The sequence below is a fragment of the Leuciscus leuciscus genome (assembly GCF_965113295.1).
Source record: "Leuciscus leuciscus genome assembly, chromosome: 4".
Lineage (NCBI taxonomy): Eukaryota > Metazoa > Chordata > Actinopteri > Cypriniformes > Leuciscidae > Leuciscus > Leuciscus leuciscus.
In genome coordinates, this window is record NC_138728.1 from 33,993,897 (window position 1) to 34,018,055 (window position 24,159).

Sequence of the window (24,159 nt, forward strand, 5' to 3'; positions counted from 1 at the left end):
GACCAGCCATTTCTCATATTTGTATCACATCATTTATCAAAATGGTTCATTATAAAACACATTTCGTTATTTTAATGCAAAGTGATGGACCCAGAAGTTAGCCACTTTCATTCCAACAGAGGATGAAATGTGTCGTTACAGAGCTGCACGATTCATCTTCAAAAGACTGTGATCTCGATTCACGCGATCTTCTTCCATTTCGTCTGTCTATTAAACCTTTGACAAAATCATATCGCAACATTCAAATCTGTGTTGGCGCTGCCGCTGACCCTGGGATAGTTGTCATGAAACCACAGCGTCAGTCTGCTAGCTAAGTTTGAAAACCCCGCGATCTAGTGTGTTGTTTGAGGGGCGGGGGGTGCCGGCGTGCGTGACGTGAAAGTGGTGGGAGGGAGTGTCTGTTCTCTGTTTTGAGTTTAGGGGGCTCAGCCAGAGCTTTAGCTTTTACTGTGTGTGTGAGAGAGAGAGAGAGAGAGAGAGAGAGAGAGAGAGAGAGAGAGAGAGAGAGAGAGAGTGAGTGAGTGAGTGAGAGAGTGCCTGCTGAACATTGGGTCGCAGGAAGAAGGATCTGAAGTGCCGCTGTTTCGGCAACAAAAACCCGCCGAACTGATCCGAAACCAGCCCAATTTTTATCCACCCGCCCAAACCCATTTTTGCCCGCAAAATATATTGCAAAACCGCCCAATCTGGCAATTCTGAGAACAACAACAACTATTTGAAGACATTACACAGGTGAGTTTGAATGATTAAATACTTTTTACTTTTATCACAGAATGCTGAGGTTTAATTGGCTAAGTGTGATTTTCTCTTTGATGTGTAATATGGTTTAAGGATTCTGGAGGTCAATGTGTGGTTTTTTTAGTGGTGTTTGTGGTGATCTGCGAGTGCTATGCGGTGGTTTCCTGTTAGTTATGAGTTTAAAGTTTATAATTTGCTTGGTAGCGAAATATACGGTAAAAGGACAAAAGTCCTTGTCAAGTCAGTATTTTTTTTTATCTTTTTAATCTTTTTTAATTAAGTTAGTTATAGGCAGGAGTGAGCTAAAACAGGTAACATTAAGGGAATTATGATGCTTTTTAGATTATAATACTTTGTTTCGGAGTTGAATTTCATTTAATGGGTAGTTGACGTGACATGGCTTTTTCACCGTCACAGACGATAAAAAATAATTTATTTCACATTTTCATCATTTAGAATACTGTAAATGGTTAAACATTTTCTTGTTTTACATGAATTTGTTGTTTTAATACCGGAGTTATTTATTTTAATTTTTTTTTACAACTTTGAGCCAAATCTCAACGTGTCACGGTAGACAAAATTATTTCATAAATATTAACTTTTATAAATAAAGAAACTAATGTTTAAAAATCTTAATGAACACATAATTGTGCAAGTGTCTATTTCACTAAGTGGCCATCACCTTTCCTATACATACATTTCTAAAAGTGTAGGAATTTCATAAAGTTTGTCACAGAAAAAAATGTCCTTTGGTGTTTTGCAATAACCTGATATTAAGTTGGGCAATATCATGGACAGCTACATTTAGTTTAGAAAGACCCCATTTAAGGTCATGTGACTGAAGACCCCTATGAAGTCTATGAGCAGTGCACATGGTAAGTATTTCTCTCAGAATTGTTCAAATATTTAACTATGTTTTCAGACCACTGAAGTTGTTACGTTTTTTTTGTCCTTTGGTGTGACACCCCTAAATTTGATTTTTTTTATTCAAATATGTATTTTTAACAGCAGGACTATGTAATATTATGCAAATGTATCATGCCATTGCCAATTGCTAATGACAGTTCAGCTAGTATAAGCATGGTTATTAAAGGTGCTCTAAGCGATCCCGGGAGTCATAACTTCTTGTTGACATTCGAATTGTTGTCAAACAAAACGGAGGCTAGCTAGACCCTCCCTCCTCCTCATCCCGTCTCCTCCCTCCTCCCCTCCCTTCCGGCATAAAGGAAAGTCAAAATAGTCACTACAAACAAAGTTAAGTTTTACTGATACTTCATTCAATGTGTAATGTCGCCAAGTTAGATTAATGCTTTTATATATTGCAGAACAGAATGCAGAAAAAGAGAAACATTATCTTAATCGTTATAATCTAGAGGTTATAACTATAGCTCCCATACAAGGACGCAATAATAGCAAGATAACGTTAGCTTCGCGTTTCCCAGTGAGCATAAACAACGGCGGCGGTGCAAACAAATTTAGGCAAAGTTGTCAATAGTGTTGTAAACTCAGAATCAAAGACCAGGAGACTTTTGGGATCACGTTCAAGAAGTTATTTCTTTATTGAGGACTTCGCGTTGACGTGGCTGCAGTTCTTCAAAAGTCTAAAGCTAATACAGTATGCATTGTAGTTATATACATTCCAAGGGGGAGGGATTACATAGAGGTGGAGACTCTGAACAAAGCATGCAAATGAAGTAGGAACACACCCTACTCTGAGAGCACTACCAGTCCAATTGAATCAGCATAACTATTCAAATGCTGATACTGGCCAGGAACTCCGGTTCCAAGGGCCATCCCAGAGCCATTAAAGACAAAAGGTGAAAGTCTCCCCTACAGCTAAGCCAATCAACCTAACGATTCAACGTCTAGGCTGAAAGGTGAGAATCTCAGTGATCTGACTCATTTAAAATACAATAGAGAAAACAGAACTGGCCGGAGTCTTTAGATAGAAAACTGACCCTACTCAAATCAAAGTCTTAACTTTTAATGTTGAAACCTAAATTAAACATTTAATAAATTTGTAATACAACAATAGCCTATAAATGGACATTCAAATTCATAACAAACAGTGGATGAAAACAACCATTCACACAAATTGTCGCCCTACTGTGAATTTGCTTGATCATTTACAATAGAGATTGATCGCTAGCTGCTAGAAACATAAATGTTGTATTCACCAAAGCTAACACTGACTGCATAGTTCTAGCTAATTACACCCTTGTGTTGGTTTGGCCAACATGAACGTCAGTTTAGAAAGAAAAATGAATTTACCTGTTCTGCAAAAACAGAGCAACTGAATGTCGGATCGGAAGCCCTTCTGCCGCCGAAGTTCTCGCCACCTTTCGAAGGTTTTTCCGATGTAAATTCGGGACTTCGCGCGTTCCTTATCCTTGTCCCTCTTCTTTGCAATTTGTTAATCGAAACGTCGTCTCTTTGGTCGTGTGTCGGCCATAATTCAAACTTCCCTCTTCATGCTTCTCTCTCCTCCACACCCCCTTCATGTGTACGCGCACTAACCCCCCAAACCCCACCCTCCAATACTTCTTGTCAGTGATTGGCTGGAGCACTGTTTGTTATGTTTCGTGGTGCGGGTGAGCCCAGTTTGTTTTTGTTGCCGTTTGTGGAGCCTGTGGTGTCTAGAGAGACCGCGTTTTTTTTACAGTGTGTTCGGGGGACTGGCAGCTAGCGGATAGTGAGGAGATGTTTGCTGTATGTGACGACACATTTTTGGGCCTAAAAAACGCGTCGCATCACTTAGAGCATCTTTAACTGCCACAAAAGCTCAAATGTCCTTTGGTGTGACACTGGCCTGTCACACCATAGGACACAGATGTCACACAATAGGACAATGCCTCCTTAAGAAGCTATTAAAACAAATAGATAAAGTTTCAACAAAAAACAAATGTCCTCCTTTATAAATGTTACAATAAATACTATATATTCTGGCTCTTTTTATGCAATGACTATCTTTGACCTTTGGTGTGACATTTGTCCTATGGTATGACAAACATAAAACAACAGAAAAATATACTTATTTTAAAATATATTTTAAAAAAGAGTCAAGTTTGGCATTAGGGGAGTTACAATAATATGTCCTCTTAGGTACAATTTCAAACAGTTTTGTAAGGTTGGCGAAAAAGTTTTATTGACATTTATAGGGAAAAGTTGATCAGGTTCATCTATTCATGGGGAAAATGATTCTAATTAGTACTTTCATGTAAAATAAATATCACTTTAAGAAAATAATGTTTTAATAATGTGAACAATTCTGTCTTAAGTATTTTTTTTTATGTGATTTAATATAATTTCTTAGTACTTTTTAAATGTCACACCATAGGACACATTTACAGTACTGTTGAGTGAGAAAAGAAAGAGAAGTTTCATTTTCTGAAACTGCAGTTTTCATACTCCATAAATATATGTTTTTTTTTAAAGAAGTTATGTTTTCCAGAAAAAGTATTTTTAGGGCCCTATAAAATCCTTTTTATTTTTCCCCAAATTCAGTTTATTCCATTTTAATTTTAGTCGTAAAAAGAGTGTGCCTTTAATGTTAATGATTAAAATGTACACAAATAAAATAGGAATGACCTTAAATTTATTGAGGTAACAATCATCACATTTTTACTCCGTACTTTTCAGGACAAATACTGCATGATGCAACATAACACTGCACTCTAAGTACTTCAAGTAACAACTAATATTAATGGTTATGAGCTTTAAACTGTCCAGAAAAATGTATTATATAATTTTAAATAAAAGTGCTCCATTAGCTTTTTCTTTCAAGTAAAAAAATAGGACAAAACAAAAGAGTTATACATAAAGTACTTCTAAGAATCATTTTTTTGTCCATACAGTACATTTAAAGTGCATCAAAAACAAGGCAAAATACAGCAAGAACTTCCTGAGTTATGAAATTAAAGTTGACTGTCATCATGTAACATCCAAAAACATTTGATCAAAAGTTACTTAAGTATTCAAGTTGTAGGACTAGTTAATGCTTATGCGCTAACTTTCTTCATTTAAGCTTCCCACCTATCAGAGACATCACCATTGAAATACATGATTGCCAGCCTCTTTGTGTTGAGTTCAGTGAGTGTCCCTCTCTTGTCTGTGAGAAGAGTTTTGTATTTGGCCACAGCCACCTCTGCAACTCTTGGGAATCTTGCACTCTGGCCTCTCCAGTTGTTTGCAAGCTCCATATCAGTTGGCAGAGGGTCCCTGGAAACACATTGCTGATAGGCCAACCACTGCTCACTGAGCTCTGCTGATGGGTTAGCCAGGGGCTTCAGTGTTGAGTAGGCTTCAATCTGCTTTTCCATTGCTGGAGCCTGTCTGGGATCAAATACCCTGGCCAACCTGTACACATCTCTGGCTGGATGTGTGTCCCAGTGCTTTGAGAACTTTGTGAAAGCCAAATGAAAAGCATCATGGAGATTGTCCAGCACGTCCTTCTTCTCTCGAAAACACATTTTTCTCAGTAGCTCATCTGTCTTGGGCCCATAACCACATGTTTTTGCTGTTCAATTTACTAGGTAGGACCCAAGATCCTCCATGACATTGTATGCAGACACTGCTGTGGGTCTGTGGGTTCCTTCCAGGATGGTCAGGGCTGTCATCAGTTTAGAGCAAGTCTCTTGAGATGAAGGTTAACTTGAGAGTGAGGGTCTGCACCTTCTCCTCTGTTTCCAACTGGCTGAGGATGTTCTTGACTGCCATGGCTGTTGACTCCTCTGACAAGAAGAACTGTCTGTACAGGTGAACATGCTCTGCATGGTACTTGACAGCCTCAAACCAACTATTCCATCGAGTACACACAGCCTCAGGAGGAACCTTAGCCTGCACAGCCTCCTTGTTGATGAGGAAGGACACTCATCTTCGCTTTCTGGCAGGCTTTTTGAAGAACACAGATCTCATCCATGTGACAAGTGAGGTAGCATCAGATAAATATTTGTAATGCTGCCAGGTCTCACCCACCAGATTTATGAAGTGGCAGAGGCAGGTGACATGGACGCTGTTTGGCATCACTCCTTTCAGGACCTCCCTGTATGCTTGCAGACAGTAGGTAGCATTATCTGTAACCACTGCCCAGGCATCATTCAGATCTAGAGTGTTGCTGTGGAGGGAGGCTAGTATTGCTTGGGAAACTGTTGAGTAGTTGCATCTATCCATGAAGACGACATCCACAAGAAAATATTGGTTTTTAACTCCTGTGATGAAAGAAGGAAAAAAATAAAAACATTAGCTGTAGTTTTAAATGTCCTTTAATTTTTTGCATTAATATTAATTAAAAGGCAACAGTGGCTGTGCTGACATGATTTTGAGTTAATTATTTTATTTTGGACATGTACATACATGTAGTAGTAATAATAATAATAAATCAGTAAAAAAAAAAAAAAAAGGAGAAAGGAGATCATGGCCATTACAATTTAACATCCTGATTAACATGTCCAAAAAAAGAGTAATAAGAAGTAACTAATAGGGGTGTGCATTGGCACTGCCCTCACGATTCGATTCGATTACGATTCACCAGGTAACGATTCGATTCAATTCGATTCTACGATGCATTGCGATGCATCAAAATTCTACTGCACCCAAGGCAAATTTTTCATCAGTCATGAGGCAATACAAGCAGATATTAAACAACAGATTTTATTGGCTGCTATGTGTCTCCTGTATCTTTGACATAAAAGTTATTAAATTAAATAAAATGTAATTAAATAAAATTTTATAAAATGTAATTAAATAAAATGTAATTAAATCAAATTAAATGGTACAGGGTATTGGATATGGCATTTTCAAACCTGAAAAAGAAAACAATCAAAATCACTGCTTTCAGTGCTTTTTTTTTGTTTGTTTTTTTACACACAGGAAAATAGCAGCTCTAAGACAGGGCACTTCCTGAAGTCCTGTGCAAGTATTAAAATAATAAGAAACACTATTTTAACAACAACCACCCAGGAATAAAAATATTCAGTGCAACAACATACAGTAACCACTTATTACTGTGAAACTTTTTTCAAGTAGTAAAGTAAAGTGCAAAATATTCTCAACAAAACAGCAGCTTAGCAGCTTTAAGACAATGGCAATTATATGCCTGCCCTGATCCTACCATCACATCAGCTGCATACAACAAAATATCAAGATGTGAAATACAGTAATGTAAACCAAAAATAAAGTGTGTAGGCTTAGCCTACTACCAAATTTGTGCAAACAAACAACTTCTTCTGAGTTCAACATCACCATCATCAACAATCCGTTTCAGAGTGAGGAAATCATCATAACTTCTCACTGTTTAGCATTTGGGAATTTCAAGGTTCTTGTGCAAAAACACAAGCTGATCGACATGGTCCGGTTTGAGAGCGCTTCTTTTTGCAGTGATAACATCTCCTGCAGTGGAGAAGACTCTCTCTGCTGACACACTTGTCCCGGGGATGCACAAGTATCTCTTTGCTAACCTAGAGAGGAGAGGAAATGTGCCCTTATGGCGATGCCACCAGTCCAAGGGATCCTCAGAGAGAGGCACAGCTGGGGATCTACAGTACAAGTCCATTTCCTCCTCAGCACTGGCATCGGCGGTCTTACTTTGTACTGCAGGTTCACTGGTGTCATTGATGAAAGCAGGTCCCAACAAACTTAAAAGCAGCGATGAGGCCCTTCTTTTGGGAGCGGAGGGGCCTGCTGAGTCTGACACATTGTCATCCACGGACAGCATCTCTTCCTTGGTTCCTGAACTTCCTGTTCTGCCAGGCGCTTCATCTGCTTCTGTTCTCTGTCTTCTCTCATACTGTTTGAAAAAATAAATAAATAAGAGCAAAAAACAGCAGTTAGCATCACTTTCTCAGCCAATGCTGCAGCTCATATGACAATATTTATTTATTTACACATAACTATTTTTCTCAGTCTAACATTTTACTGACTATGTAGCTGCTTAATAATTAATTAACATTACATTGTTATTATAATACAATTTTGTAATAATTGACAATTATTAAATTATGAATTTACAATTATTAAATTATGAATTTACAATTATTAAATTATTCATTAAATTTAAATTATTTTACAAGTAAAAATGAATTACCTCCTCCAGGGATGCAGCCTCTGAAGTCACTCCTGCGGAGACATCCAATCTCTCCTCCTCTGTCAGGAAAGGTAACCCCTTAAAGCGAGGATCCAGGGCAGAGGATGAATGAAGGATCTTTTTCTCTGCCTCACTATTGTACCTCTTAAGGAGATCTGTTTTGATGGCATTCTTCACATCACGGATCAGTGGTTGGTCTCCAATAGTGTCGGACATGCTCTGGAGGAGTTGGGCATATACTGGTGCAATTAGGCTGACTGTAGGACTGCTCTCCTCTGACATAAACACAGTGGCATCCTTCACTGGTTTTAATGTCTTCACTACTTCCTCCACATTAGCCAGATCGGCTCTGCTGAGAGTGACGATGTCACTTTCATCTACATTTAGGGCAGGCGACAGCAGGGTGGCATGCACTGCAGCTTGCAGTTGCAAAAACCTCTCCATCATATCATGAGCACTATTCCACCTTGTGGCGACATCTGTTATCAGTTTAAGTGGACTTGTCAGTTTAAGAACAACTCTCTGGTTTTCTTCAAACAGGTGTGGAAGTATGCTGTGCTGGAAGTATGCTGAGATACGTCGGACTCTGCCCAGAAGCCTGGAGACCGCCGGTAGCTTAAGCGCCCGCTGCGCAGCGAGGTTCAACGTATGCGCAAAGCATTTTACATGAGGAAACTTCCCAATCTCAGCAGCACTAATCATATTAGCCGCGTTGTCCGTCACCAGCACAACACTTTTATCTGTTAGCTGCCATTCCTCCACAACATCCAAGAGTAGCCTTGCCATATGAGCACCAGTGTGGCTCTCATAAACTGCTCTCGTCTGCAGCACATGTGATACAATCTTCCAAGCCTCGCTAATATAATGTGCTGTTATGGTTACATAGGACTCTGTTGCGACTGAAGTCCAGGCATCACTTGTAATGGCTACACGTCTGGCTTTACACATTGATTCCATTACCTTTGCTTTGGTTTCTTTGTACAATGCGGGAAGCGCGGAATCAGTGAAGGTAGCTCTTGTCGGTAGCTTATACCGGGGCTCAATTGTTTTAAGCATGTGGCGAAACCCCGCATTTTCTACAACAGAATAGGGTCGTAGATCCTTCGCTATAAAACATGCCACCGATCGTGTGATCCTCTTTGCTCTCTCGGAGTTGTGTGGCAATGTTGACACTAGCGACTCGTCAATTCTTGGCTGGGATGTGTCGACTTTTTGTGTTGTTGTTGTTGAAGCTAACTCAGGATGCCAACGATCAACATGGTTCGTGAAGTTAGTTGTATTGCCAACGTGCTTAATTTTAGTGTGGCAGATTTTACACACCGCGTAAGACTTGTCTAGTTTCCCATTCACTTCATAAAATCCGAAATGTGCCCAGATGTCCGCTTTCCAAGCTTTGGGCGCGTTTTTAATAACCCGTCTATCGCGGTCATCTCCCTCCGCCTCAGCCATCTTGCTTGTTGTTGTTGTTATTCCCCCGGAACCGGAAGTATTTGAAACTTCACAACTTTATTGTCCGCCAGAAAATAAACAGTGACATAATCGATTATGGCACTTTGCCGCATCGATGCTGAATCGTTCATACCCCGCATCGCGATGCATCGCCGAATCGATTATTGTTGACACCCCTAGTAACTAAGTTTATTTTTTAACTGGTATATTCGAATTAACCATTTTAAATCTTATTTAATGTGCATGTCACCCAGATTCCCCTGTGGGCATCAGTTGTTTTCTAATTCTGACGCAGCTATAAATCATTATGTATTTTGAATGACCTATATTCAGTTATCCCATTACATAGTTGCAATGGTATGTTATTAATGACTGAACACAAATAAATGATAAAGGGGTGCATCAGTTCACACATTTCTATATTAACTTAGTGTTGACCATTGTACAGTACATGCTGTTAAATTCACACTAACTTACCAATGACGATGTTTAGGACGCTGCAGTCTCTTGCATCAGTAGTCTCATCCACAACAACGGAGTACTTTTTCCCACGGATCTTTTGTAGCACAGAGGAGATATGTTGCTCGAACACTCAGGTGAAGTTGGCGAAGGCTGCCTACATTTTCAGGTAGGGCTCCTCCCTGTTTGCAGTGCTTCTTTAGAAACGGGTGCAGTTTTGTCATCTTTTCTAAAGGGATGTCAGCCTCAGCACACATAGCGACAAAATCCTCAACAAACTCTTTTCTTGAGTCTGAAGATTTGAATGCAGCAGCAGTAATGCACGTCTGTAGGGACGTGGTGGCCTTGCTAGCGTTATTGTACTTCTTGTTTTTCACATGGCTTTTTGATAACAGGTGGTCAGTGCATGTATCTTTGCGCTTCCAGTCAACAGAATGTTGACAAAACTTACAAAATAAGAGTTCACCTGTCACATAAAAGTCATGTGGGAACTGCTCTGCTCGGCACTGAGGGCTTAGCGTCGAATTTCTTAATTTTTTCGCCGACGAAAGCAGAGCCGTGGAGAGCCGCTTCGCCATGGTTTCAGTGTTTTGAAGGGGGAGAGGGAGCTGAAATGACGGGACGGGTTGTGTCGCCCAGATTTGCTTCCCCCGGTCTGCAGACATACCCCAGACATACGTTCTTCTCCCACACAAAAACAGAATTTTATTCCAAATATGTAAATTATAGGGCCCCACTTTTTCTTGGCCATTTGTCAACTTCCCTAATGTTAAAATTATAATAGCATATGTAGGCCTATGTAATATTGTTTTATTAAAGCAATGATCAATGAAATGGAGTGAAATCCAATATAAAGTCAATTGTGTGTATATATAGTATATATAATATAAAGTATAAATATTAGGGGTGTAACGATACGCGTATTCGTATTGAACCGTTCCGTACGAGGCTTTAGTTTCGGTTTTCGGTACGCATTTTCAAACCGAACGGTTCGTTGGACCATTTTTTCCTGCCGACCAAAATTTCGTTATTTCAAATGTAGGCGCGTTGCGCGTGGCAAGCGCGCTCATAATGTAAGACACGCCGGCGCGACCACAACATTGCCCAACATCAAATGGCAAACGTAATGCAAGCGGAACTAAACTGCTCGTTATTGTGTGGTTGAAGGGCCGTTTATCAGTTTGGATCGTTGCAGCACGAGCCGATCGTGATCATGCGACACTATTACTACAGCGCTAATAAGAGATCCAGTAAAGAAAGCATTTGTATTCGCCACAGAAGTAATAACATCGCTGCGAGATCTAGTGAGAAACATTTCTCCGTTATTAACGGATCAAACAGCGCTGACGTGGAAACCTGGAAGAAACATTGTGCCATGAATGAACTATCCAGTGTCCACAGATCAGCAACATTCACCATGGATTTACTGTAGTAACACTAACTGCAACCATGGAAGTTTGGCAGGAATAGTAGGCTATAATGCCTTCAAGTAACATTACGTCGGTTTTATTTTGACATTATGAATACAATTGCTGCCCTCAAATGTTAATCTGAACTAAAATAAACCTTTGTTTATAACTGTTACTACAATATTACATTTCATTTTTTCCAAGGAGCTGTTTTGTTTTATATGCTCATAAGAAGAGTCAATTATAGCTCTAGAATTGCTCAAAGTAAAAAAAATCATACTTTATGATGTTAGTTTTAATAGAAAAAAAATGTAATCAAGGAAATTTCTCTGGCATTTATTTCTTTTTGCTGTATCAAAAACGTACCGTACCGTGACACAAGTGTATCGTATCGAACCGAACCGTGAATTTTGTGAACCGTTACACCCCTAATAAATATATAGTATGTATAATATAAAGAGTCTATTGTTTGTGGTTATAAATCGCTGATCTATAGGCTAATGGAGCGACATTTATATGGGTATGAAATGTAGGGAATGACGTTATCAATTCAGAATTGAAGCCTAGGGCTGCGTTTCAGTCCAAAATTGTCATGCCCTTCATTCGCTAACCTCCCTCCGTCTCGTTTACTCGGAAGTATGTCTTTGTTTAAGTTGCATGAGCACCCAAAGTCCTAAGCCCTTGATCACTTTATTGGAATCAGCATGGAGTTGATTTATTATTTGAATTTTTCCCTAAAGATTTTGTTTAATGCAGCATGTATATAGGTGTTTTAAATAATAATAATAATAATGATAATAATACAAATATGTATATAATGTATCATAGAGTTGTTTGTGGTGGTGATTAGACGAGATCTAGTGACGTCACATTCGTGTTGCATTGTGGTATGTGGAAGTGTACATATGAAGTAGACTCGCTCCCTTGGTTAAAATCAAGGAACAAGGGTCTGTTTATATAAACTTCCCTCATCCATTTCATGAAGTGACTGGAAAATGGACTGGAAGGCAGCCATAGAATGGCCTATACTCAATGTAGTGTATGGGTTAGGGTGCAGTTTCGGACATGACTTTATTGAAAGGAGTAGGACTATACAAAGTAGATATTGTTATAATAAATATTTAACGAACATTTAAATTAGTTGCTATTGCTTCTAAATTAATGATTTGAAATGTCATGATGAGTTAAAAAAAACCTTAAAAAAGATGAACGTTTCTTTTATATATTGCTTCAAATCAAGACAACACAAAAGCTAAACTACTCAAGTTATGTTTAAAAAATTTGTTTATTTACAATATAATCATTCTTGCATTGGCAAATCACATGAACTAAAAAGAGTAAAATTCTTATTTATCAAATTTTTTGTCTTTTTGTTTATAATATATTTTATTCCGTTTTTTTGTTGTTGTTTTTCTTGTGTGGGAGTCACACTCATGGTCAATGTGGATTGTAAATATTTTTTTTTAAGGGTATTAATCAATATTGGTGTCATAATTAAGATTTGTTTTGTCCCATTAAAAAAAAAAAATCTGATTATCTGACATTTATTATAATGGAATCATGATTTAGCCTACTCGCTTATTATATTTTGTATTCAAAGTTAGTGACTGCAGCTTTAACAAAGCTGAATAAAATGTCCTGTTTTTCTTTTTGTCAGACATCTGGATATTCCAAGGCCTTCTGAGATTTTGCCTAGAGGACGACAGGACTTGGTGGGAAGCGAGGCAAGTTATTTGAACTGTTAATAACATTATAAATTAGCTGTTAGTTATTAATGCATAATTCGTTTTATTTCAGTCAGCTTGATTTGGATGTAATATAGGTGCATCTTTATACAGAAAAAGTGGCTTAGTAAACAAATATGAAGTGGCATAAAATTACATAAATGTGGATTTATACAGAATGTTTATTGTTTCTCTGAACCGGCATAAATGCATTTACACAGGGATTAAAATTGTAAAACTTTGAACATGACTACTGTTTTAACAACGTGTTATAAAATGTATTTAAATAAATAATGGAATAAACAATGAAATAAAACTAAATAAAAATATGGAATTTTAAATTAATTTAGTTAATAAATAGGCTAGTGGTTTTCCATTTCTTAATAACATTGGTCCAGCTAAAACAAATGCCTCAAAGAAATTCTGAATTATTACACTTGGTAGATACTGCAGGATTAAAAGAGGTTACGTTTTTTTTTTCAAAGAGCCAGAAAGTCCCTTTTGGAGTTTGTAGAAGGCACAAGAAATGAGCAATGATGCTAGTGTTAGCATTTTTGGCAGGACAGCAGATGTCACCAGGTCTTTGTGAAATATCGTCTTCAAGGAGCAGATTTTTGGGAATATAATATAACTATGATCAATCAAAGTGGTGCCGACTGGGTTTAGAGTTTACTGTATCTGAGAGAAATATAGCGGCGCGTTGATTTGTCTCTTCAAATGTTATATGACTCTCTACTCTAATTTTATGGTTTGGTTCACAATGTGAGTACAGGATTATTTAACTTAACCCCCTGAGGTCTACGGTATCGCCGGCGATACCAGCTCGCTTTTTTTTTGTCAATGTAAAAGAAACTCATAAATACTCTGTTGACTTTGATTTTCCATAGGAGTTTCATACATCAATCGATTCTGTTAAATGTGTATTATTTTTGTGTATACTCACAATAAAAACAAAGTGTTGTGCTTTTTGCCAAATAAAGAAAAATAAACACGAAGCGAGTTCTGCCTTCTCTCTGCCAGTGAAGTCCATTCTGAAACGCGTCCGAAAATGAACAATAACTAAGCGAATACTCAGTCAAACAGGCATACAGACACACAGGCATGAAGCTTGCATTTTCTTCTTTTAAATGAAGTAATTTATATAAAAAACAAATATTCTAATCTTGTGAAATCTGTATTAAAAGAGAGCGATTCCAGTCAAGCTCATCTCATCTCATTACGTTATAATCGGCCCCGCCCACGGAGAGCGCGCGCTATTCAAACGCAAATGACTGAGACGATCCCATACAAACTGTGAACGCCCACATATCAGCTCGAGAAAACACATCAAGTTTATTCAGATAAGTGTAGTTGTCTACACTGTCTCGCAGCGCTGTGAGGAATAATAATAATGGAAAACTTACCTCAGAAGTGCTGGTATTTCGAGGAGCAACGGATGGAATAATGTAGTAAGTTTTTTTTTCATTCTCAAGTAAATCGCGTTTCTGTGTGAATGAATGAACGGCAGCGATGCGCTGTTTACCACAACTCGCAAAAAGACGGTTTAAATTTGAATTGCGTTTCTGTGTGTGAATAAATGATCTGCTTTTAGCAAACTATTTAGCTATACTGAGTAAAATCGATTGAAATATGTTGAAATAAAATGTATTTGTATAAGCAACGTATTAAACTGCAAATTAACATTTATATTCCTTATAATAAAAACGAAAGACCTATGTTACAGACAAATGAAAGACAACATTTCGTTGATTAGTTTTGGATAGATTACACATTTTTACTGTAAAATATCTGCCACCTCAAATAAGCTTTTGTTTGCCAATTTTTGCTAATATGTTAAATATAGTATGTTTTGTCAATGTAGGCTATATTCGAAGTTTGAAATATGTATGATAAAATGTATACTTTAGTTTTTACAAAGAAAGATTACACTTCAATTGTTGTTGTAATTGTAACCTTTTTAATAAAAAAATATATATTTACAAGGTAGATGTAAACAAATTTTAAAAGGTAAATATAAGCATTTTCTTTAAATAATTTTTATTGTGTTTTATTATTGACAAATTTGGGGAGAGGATACATATTCCAAAACTGAAAATACAGTATGAGAATTAACTGCACAATTACTAGACATGTTTTCCTTGGATATTATACAATTTGCAAGCAAAATTTGTGAAAAAAAAAAAATTTGACATGCTTCCAACTGTGAACCAATTTGGTAGAATATATATATATATATATATATATATATATATATATATATATATATATATATATACTGTATATATATTGCTCTTGCATTCTTTCTTGTGGCTATAGGTGACACACCTGAATGAATGGCTCATTAGGTATGCGGGCCCCATTGTCTCCTGAGGTGTGAACCACTACATATGCATGATGCTGTTGAATGGTTGACGCCCCTTGCGCATATTGCCTTTACAAACAAAAAGTGTTTTACAAGATTTAAATCAATGTATTGTGTTATGTGAATGATAAGGGCAGGATGATTTTCACATCATTTTGAAGAAAAAACTCTAGGCAAAGACATCAATTAGTCAAAAGTCTTATTGACACGTATTTAGTATGTGTTTTGTGGCCTTATTTCAGAAACTTTAGTTTTTAGTTTTTTCAATAACCATGCATAAACATTATTCTCTCAAAAATACAAACATGTACATGCATGTTGCTCACATATTATGGTAGCCCTGTTTGTGCTAAATAGAGTGTAATTATACCTTTGCCATTAATATGTTTATAAGCAACTGAAAAAAGCACAAATGTCAGGGCATGTCAGAACATCTCAAGGACCCCAAAAACCCCTCAGACCTCAGAGGGTTAACTGCTTTGCTGGTAGACATTTTTATTTCTTTGGCTAAAATAAAAAGGAAGTAGGCCTATGTTTTGTATCCCGTTTCTTGATTATCGCGCCTTTTGAGTTTACAGGTGTGCTTTTGGTTGTCATGACAATGATGTAGTTTAGACTGGCACAAGTTTGTGTTCATTCTCACTGAACCAAAACAATGTCAGAGTTGCTTTTTATACTAGGGGCTGAGGTGGGTCAGATCCGTCATATTTTAAGTCTGCTTTTATGCGGCATTGTGTCTTTATACAGAATTCTGACCAGACACAAAGCAGCCTTAATTAGGCCGTGTAAAGATGCCTTAGGAGAGGCGGTATTAACATTAAGTGACATGGTATCTGATACAAAGAAACGTCACTTGACCAACACCGAGTCGTGGAACATGACATTGTATGTTGTGACACCTCCAGTACTTACTCACAGATGAATCGAGCAGCTTAATGTAATTCTGACATGAAATCCTAAATGGTTTAATTTTGTTATTTTAACGGATTAAAGTCAGTAATAATTTACTTTTTTCATTCTAGGAAAGTCACAAAATAAATCTATCATAGGTCATTTCAATTAATGGATTAAGAGTTGCGTCCAGTACTGTAAACCTTTATTTTTGCATGATGCTGCATGGACGCATGCTAGTAGGTGTCAGTGTAAGTAAGTGTAACACCAGTGCAAGATTTTCATCTGTGGCTTTAATATTTCAAGTCCTTATAAAAAGGATAAAAAAAAAATCATTTATTAAAGATAATTTGTTAGGCTACGTATTTGAAAAGGATTATATACCGAGCTACTAGCAATTTAGTAGAAAAAAAGCGCCAGACCGCCTAGTGTTTTTAGTTTGCTAAAAACGATTAGGTGGATACATTGCATAACTGATCAAGTTCAAACATTATTAAAAACAAGTGAACAAATAAATAAGAACAAATACTATGGCAAGCCGTGTTAACATTTAATCATTTAAACCGACTAGTCTCTATTTTCATGCTACTAGTACTTATTTTTTAGATACTAGTATCTATTCCATTAAGTACTAGTACTTATTCATTAGCTACTAGTGCTTATTCTTTAGGTACTAGTGCCTATTCTTTAGATACTAGTGCTTATTCTTTAGGTACTAGTACTTATTCAATAGATACTAGTACTTATTCATTAGATACTAGTACTTATTCATTAGATACTAGTACCTATTAAATAGATACTAGTATTTATTCATTAGATACTAGTACTTATTCATTAGATACTAGTACTTATTCATTAGATACTAGTACTTATTCATTAGATACTAGTACCTATTAAATAGATACTAGTACTTATTCATTAGATACTAGTACCTATTAAATAGATACTAGTACTTATTCATTAGATACTAGTACTTATTCCAACAGTGACTAGTAACTATTATTTTGTTACTAGTAACAAATACATTTTTTTTGCCATTGACTTCTATGGGGATCTGTCATTCAGATATCAACTATTCAGTTCTGACTAGTATGTATTCCAATTGTGACTAGTACATATATATTAGATACTAGTAGTTATTTATTAGGTACTAGTACTTATTTTTTAGATACTAGTACCTATTACTAGATACTAGTATGTATTCAATAAATACTAGTACTAAATCATTAGATACTAGTACCTATTAAATAGATACTAGTACTTATTCATTAGATACTAGTACTTATTCAATAGATACTAGTACTTATTCATTAGATACTAGTACTTATTCATTAGATACTAGTACCTATTAATTAGATACTAGTACTTATAAATTAGCTACTAGTACTTATTCAATAGATACTAGTAACTATTTATTAGATACTAGTATTTATTCCAAATGTTACTAGTAAGATTTTTTATTTTACTAGTAAGATTTTTAATTGAACTATCCAGTGGCCGTTCTGACTAGTCATAACATAAGACGAGTAAAAAAGCAGTTGTGACTAGTAAAATAAAAAATCTTACTAGTAACATTCTGAATAAATACTAGTATCTAATAAATAGGTACTAGTATCTATTGAATAAGTACTAGTAGCTAATTTATAAGTACTAGTATCTAATTAATAGGTACTAGTATCTAATGAATAAGTACTAGTATCTAATGAATAAGTACTAGTATCTTTTGAATAAGTACTAGTATCTAATGAATAAGTACTAGTATCTATTTAATAGGTACTAGTATCTATTTAATAGGTACTAGTATCTAATGACTTAGTACTAGTGTTTATTGAATACATACTAGTATCTAGTAATAGTTACTAGTATCTAAAAATTAAGTACTAGTACCTAATAAATAACTACTAGTATCTAATATATATGTACTAGTCACAATTGGAATACATACTAGTAAGAACTGAATAGTTGATATCTGAATGACAGATCCCCATAGAAGTCAATGGCAAAAAAAATTATTTGTTACTAGTAACAAAAGAATAGTTACTAGTCACTATTGGAATAAGTACTAGTATCTAATGAATAAGTACTAGTATCTATTTAATAGGTACTAGTATCTAATGAATAAGTACTAGTATCTAATAATAAGTACTAGTAACTAATGAATAAGTACTAGTATCTAATAAATAAGAACTAGTATCTAATGAATAAGTACTAGTATCTAATGAATAAGTACTAGTATCTATTTAATAGGTACTAGTATCTAATGAATAAGTACTAGTATCTAATGAATAAGTACTAGTATCTATTGAATAAGTACTAGTACCTAAAGAATAAGCACTAGTATCTAAAGAATAGGCACTAGTACCTAAAGAATAAACACTAGTAGCTAATGAATAAGTACTAGTACTTAATGGAATAGATACTAGTATCTAAAAAATAAGTACTAGTAGCATGAAAATAGAGACTAGTCGGTTTAAATCATTAAATGTTAAAACGGCTTGCCATACAAATACACATAACTGTATCCTTTATTGCATAACTGTAATAAAATAATGTTTTTCACTCAGATATTATGGAGTTTTGCAAATTGTTTCTGCACTGTATAGCTGTTCAGAAAGTATGTATTGTACAATGTGGTTTATAAATAAAGGTGAATGCATTGAGAGACAATCATCACTTTACAGAGCTTTGATAGGATAAAAGCAAAAATAAGTCTTTGACTTTTTGATATACACCTTTTCAATAAGTATTAGTCAAAAAACAAAACAAAAATTAAATGACACTCCCTGAAAATAAGTGTGAAAATAAATCATTCTATTTGTTTTGTTTTTTTAATTGTGTTAATATGCATCTTTCCACAATGTGAATGTAAAGTGTTTTTTATAACTGTGGCGAGCAGGACGAGGCAGAGGGCCGTGAGAGAGTGGCACGAGGCCGGTGGCGTGATTACTGATGAGCGAAACCTGCGCGACGCACCGACCTCGGGCTGCTGGCTTATACTTCGTTTTTGTATTGGTTTATTTATTTATTAAAATATTTGAATGTTCGCTGGTTCCCGCCTCCTCCTTCCCATAACAACGAACCTCGTTACAATAACTTATTATAACTTTTTTCTTCAATTTTATTTTATAAAACATTTTAACTGCATGCAATTTACTCTGTCTTTTTCATTTATTGTAGATGCCGCGGAAGAAGGGCTTTCGTATGCGGCGCACACCAGGTATCGTCAAAAGTAAGAGTGATGCAAATGCGTGCATATGTTCTGAGAAATTGCAGCTCTCTGTTGTAGCTGAGACTGATGTCAGGGTTGCACCATTGAATTGTGATGAATTGCCTCAATTGCATTTAGTGTTGTGGCTGCAATCAAACATGTGATTGCTCCTGTGTGTACATGGGTACAGACAGATGTTGATGACATATATCTGGAAGGGAGTAAGCTAGCCACATATGTAGCAAGCCAGAAAAGAGATGGTAAACGAGAGTTGTGTAAGTTGATTGAACAGCACAGTGTGTTTGGCTCGAACTGGAATGTAGAAATTGGTCTGCCAGTGTACATAGGTTTTGGTTTGTAGTCAGTAATGTATGGAAAGCTGCAAGAATATTTGTTGAGAGATGGAATGTGTCTGCTAAATCTTCACAGTGCAGTTAGTGTTGTCATTCATCACAAAGATTATTTTGTGGTGGTTGATTTTGGTACCCGTGATGTGTTTGGGATGGCATCTGCTATTGGCACATCTGTGGCTGTTTTTAACACATGCCTTAATGCAGAGTCCTGCACGGGTCCATTTTTGGAGACCCGCCCCCGCCCGTACCCGCAAAGTTCAGCACCAGATCCGACCCGTCACCCGTGATAATAGCAAAATTAAATCCGCACCCGCCCAGACCCGTTAATATTTGGCCCGTTACCCGACCCGTGCCCGCGATTAACCACACAGGTGACGCGTTCATGTAACATAAGGGTGCGCTGCCAATAACGCACCTAAAAGCTGTCACAAAGAACTGGGAAAAGTAATGATTATTAATAGGCCTGTCAAATATATCAATGAGACATTTCAATTGTTTATTAATAAGCAAGTGTTTTCTGTGTCAAAGATGACGATGCTGACTCGCGATCTTCGCAGTAGTGAACGCGCCAGAGAGAAATGCACATTTCATACGGATTATAAGCAGAGAACAGTCTGTTTTCTTTCGTTTTGAATTGTTTTGTTTAAAAGTACACATTTCATGCTTTTCTATTTCTCAGGTCTGTGAGGCAAGTAGCTTATACGATGAGTTTCGGTTCATTTAAGAGACGATCAGTTCACGCGCGGGCGCCTCCGGCCGTGTCCTGATTATATTGCCTGCCTGCTATATTCTTATGTATTAAATCCATGAATTTGGTAGATGAAACATTGATTAAAATTAAGATACAATTAATACAAAACGAAATTCACTTTAAAGAAAGGCTTAACAAACTTAATGAAGTGGTCAAAATCATGTCTGCCCACTCCATTTGTCTCACGATATTCAGGATCATCTTATCTTATTCATGCTTTTCACTTTTCATATAATCAACATGAAATAAAAATAAAAAAGTATATTATTTTATTTAAACATGAATATGAAACTAAATCGTTTTTTAATGACTGGGCTACAACACATAGGCCTATTAGCTTACAGTACAGAGAAATTTAATGTCGCAACTTGGTCGGACTAAAAGGGGAGAAAAAAATAAAATTGGGTCGGTCCTAAATTGACAGGGTCGGTCGGGTTACGGCAAACAATAATATTTTTACTAAAACACATATTTGCGAATGTGTAATGCTGGTAATTTAGACATACGAAATATTGCACATATTTTTCATCCGCTATCCGCCCGCAAGGAGTTCATTATCCGCCCGCGTCCCCGCCCGTGAATTTTAGGAATGTCACAATCCACCCGTTTTAGCCACTTTTATGCGGGTACCCGACCCGTTGCAGGACTCTGCCTTAATGATCTGATGGTTCATATCTGGAATCTAAAGAAATCGTATATTTCTGTGAAGACAGAAGTTCTTAAGCACAGTGGTGATGTGGAGTTTGAAGATGGCAGTTCTGTTACGTTTGAAAGTAACAATGTTGCCGTTGAAGTTGCAGCTGAGCTTAAGGATAGTTCTTTCAGGTCTGAAAGTGGCAATATTGGCACTGAAGATGGAGCTAATGTTGTAAATGGCAATTCTGTCAAACTTGAAAACAGTATAAGAGGATCATTTCACCAGGGGAATGACCAGTTTAAATATGGAGGACTTCAATGTATGGCAATAGCTTTGGTAAGCCTAGCTAAACATACAGTTGATAGTGTCTTCTCATGGCAGACAAAAGATCTTGATAGAGGTTTAGTTTTAGGTGATGAGGTGTACACAGCTTTGCGAGACAGCAATAGGATTAGCCACTTGTCCAATCTGTTTGTTCCTGATTTGACCAAACAGTCAGTTATTGATGGAGATAATGTTTTGTTTGAATGTGGTGAATTTGTCTGTGGTGATGTCGATTGTGGTTGAAGGTGAATTTATTGAGAGTGGTGTTTACAGTAGTGTTGTCAAAAATATAGATATTTCAATAAATATCGATACTGAAATATCTGAACGGTACCAATACTAATTTCCCGAAGTATCGATACTAGCCGAGCTGTCACTTTCACTTCTCTCCAAAGGCGCGTTGACAAACACCACACACGCACTCGTCTCAATCGCTCTGGTTAAGTGCTTTTAAGTGCTTTTGCTCTTAAGACACATCACTGTCTAAGAATTGCTCTTAAGAATAGTTTTAAGCTTTGACTTAAGTGTCAAAAAATCTTAGTAAAGAGTAGGACTTCTCTAAGAGTAGGACACTTTTATAAAGAAGCTAAAAGCAACTTTCAGTAAAGTATAAGACTGATTCTTAAGTGCTGACTGAAGTGGCACTTAAGTGCAGCAAACTAAGGACTACAATGATGTCAACCCAAAATGGCCACCCTCGTTTTGCCCTTTATTGTCTGGATTTTGGTCAAGCATTTTTGACTGGTACTCCAAGGCTTACAATAAGCCTCTTCCACCGGATGCTGAACTTGCCATCTTCGGCCTCTCACAGCGCACCTCTTGCCTTTCAGGTGCATTGAAACAGTCCTTAATGCTGGGTATGGTCGTGGCTAAGAGACTTGTGCTTAAGAACTGGAAGTCACCCTCACCCCCTTCCTTCCAGATGTGGATTATGGATATGATCTCTGTCATACAGATGGAAAGACTTCGACTTTTGAGGATTGATTCTATTGAAAACTTTTCTGCTGTTTGGGGTCCATTTCTTGGGTATTTGGACAAGTTAACAGCTCAGTCGGCCCCCAAAGACTTCTCTAAGGTCTAGGCTGCATATCCTTTCTGGGCACCTAGTCTGCTGTGCAGCTTTTTATTAAGTGCTTTTAAGTGCTTTTAAGTGCAAACTGTTATACCTTTATGTACTTTTTTTTTTCTTTCTTTTTTTTTTTTTTTTTCTTTGTGTGTGTGTGTAGTCCGAGCCAGTGTTGTTTGTTCTGTGTTTTTACTTGAAAAATCCTTTAAAATAAAGTAAAAAAAAAAAAAAAAAATGGCCACCCTCAACCACTGAATAAGCCAATAGTGAGCCTGCAAGGGTGAAGTCACAGCAGCTAGACACAATTCATTCATTATTTAAATAAGACATTACAATTATTTCAATATTTAAATTTACTTAAATTAGTTTTTGCTTTGTGCAAAAAAGATTACAAATAAGTACATGCATTTATTTCACACAATTTAAATTTTCAACACATTAATTAAATGGACAAATGTGAAGCTATTTAAGTAATTAAGCTGATGAATCACATCATTCTAAATTGCACTCACAGCTGTATGTAAAGGAAAGACCAAAGTTGCAAACTGTTAAAAAATGGATGCAAAAAGAAAACCAAACTGGTCCAAGGAAGAAAATCTTCTAGTGCAGTCAGTCCATAAATGGAAGGACGTGATAAAAGGAAAATTCAGTCTGACTTTAACAAGCAAGGACAACAACAAAAAAACGCATGGCAACAGATTGTATTGACAGTAAATGCAGCATTTCCCCGGACAAGACGTTCAGCAGAGGATTGTGAGAAAAGGTGGTACAGTGTGTTGGCAACAACACGCAAGGAAATTGCAGCATATAAAGAAAGCATGCGAGCCACTGGTACATTTTATTGTAGCTTATTAAACCCTTTTATATTAAATGATTGTCTCCATGTGGTCAGCAGCTGAGTTCTTGTCAAACAGGTGGGGACCCGCCATGTAAACCTCGGTCTGAGATTGGCGAAATAGTAGAGGAGATACTTGGAACGGCCGATCCCTCTGTTTGTGGCATTCCAGATGCCCCAGACCGTGCACTTCTCAAATTGAAGGAGTTACAAAGACGGTAAGAAGAAAATTATGCATGTAATAATGTGTTTGCCTTTTTAATAAATTGATAGTATTTCAATCACCACCTCGTATTGAATAAACATGTTGCACTGTTTAATATTTTCTGCATGTGAATGTAGTGTGGATAATGCTGGAGCCGGTCCATCAGATGCATCTTCTCCTGTATCATCTCAGGACAACTCCCTGTGTCCTCCAGATGAGCCTTCTGCCTCACAAGACACTGGGTTTGCACAGGGCGCAGCCACTGAGGATGCCAGTGAGTCCCTTAAAGGAAAAAGCTCAAATTGCAAATTAAGTTGCTGGAAATTCAAAATGAATACTACGCACTAAAACTGAAAAGAATTAAGAATACTCAATGATTGTACATATGCTTTTTGTAAATAAAATTGTGTAAGGAAAAATTTGTTCATTGTTACTTATTATCTACAAGTTTGCTTACCCAAAATGTGAGTTAGCAAAGCAGTCCCTTATTGATGCTCTCCCAGAAATGCTTTGTAATGTGTGGTCGGTGGTATTGTCATCATTCTCATCATAATCATGATCACTGTCATCATCACCATGATCGTCATTGTCATCATCATCAAGCAGTGGGAGGTTATGAGCTTTGCAAATATTGTGCAAAATGCCACAAGCCATGATGCGACCAGCA

General features: G+C 36.8%; 2 protein-coding genes across 2 annotated transcripts; one reads left to right on the forward strand and one right to left on the reverse strand.

Moving 5' to 3' along the window:
- Positions 1-531: 531 nt before the first annotated feature.
- Positions 532-23,902, forward strand: LOC309497458 (uncharacterized protein). The gene is made up of 5 exons (XM_082167759.1): positions 532-732; positions 12,794-12,860; positions 19,291-19,342; positions 23,367-23,505; positions 23,630-23,902. The coding sequence occupies exons 3-5, from the start codon at positions 19,291-19,293 to the stop codon at positions 23,838-23,840; spliced, it is 402 nt and encodes a 133-aa protein (XP_082023885.1). The 5' UTR covers positions 532-732; positions 12,794-12,860; the 3' UTR covers positions 23,841-23,902.
- On the reverse strand, positions 6,218-8,605 carry LOC309496377 (E3 SUMO-protein ligase ZBED1-like; the record flags this gene model as incomplete). The annotated part of the gene is made up of 2 exons (XM_082166371.1): positions 6,218-7,522; positions 7,820-8,605. The coding sequence occupies 2 exons, from the start codon at positions 8,603-8,605 to the stop codon at positions 7,031-7,033; spliced, it is 1,278 nt and encodes a 425-aa protein (XP_082022497.1). The 3' UTR covers positions 6,218-7,030.
- Positions 23,903-24,159: the final 257 nt, after the last annotated feature.

What these genes read in the sequence shown, in the direction of transcription:
- LOC309497458 (XM_082167759.1), top strand. Translation starts at nt 19,291, where the DNA reads ATGCCGCGGAAGAAGGGCTTTCGTATGCGGCGCACACCAGGTATCGTC. An exon ending in CACACCAGGTATCGTCAAAA is followed by an intron (nt 19,343 to 23,366) that starts GTAAGAGTGATG and finishes CTTGTCAAACAG; the next exon opens with GTGGGGACCCGCCATGTAAA. An exon ending in TTGAAGGAGTTACAAAGACG is followed by an intron (nt 23,506 to 23,629) that starts GTAAGAAGAAAA and finishes ATGTGAATGTAG; the next exon opens with TGTGGATAATGCTGGAGCCG.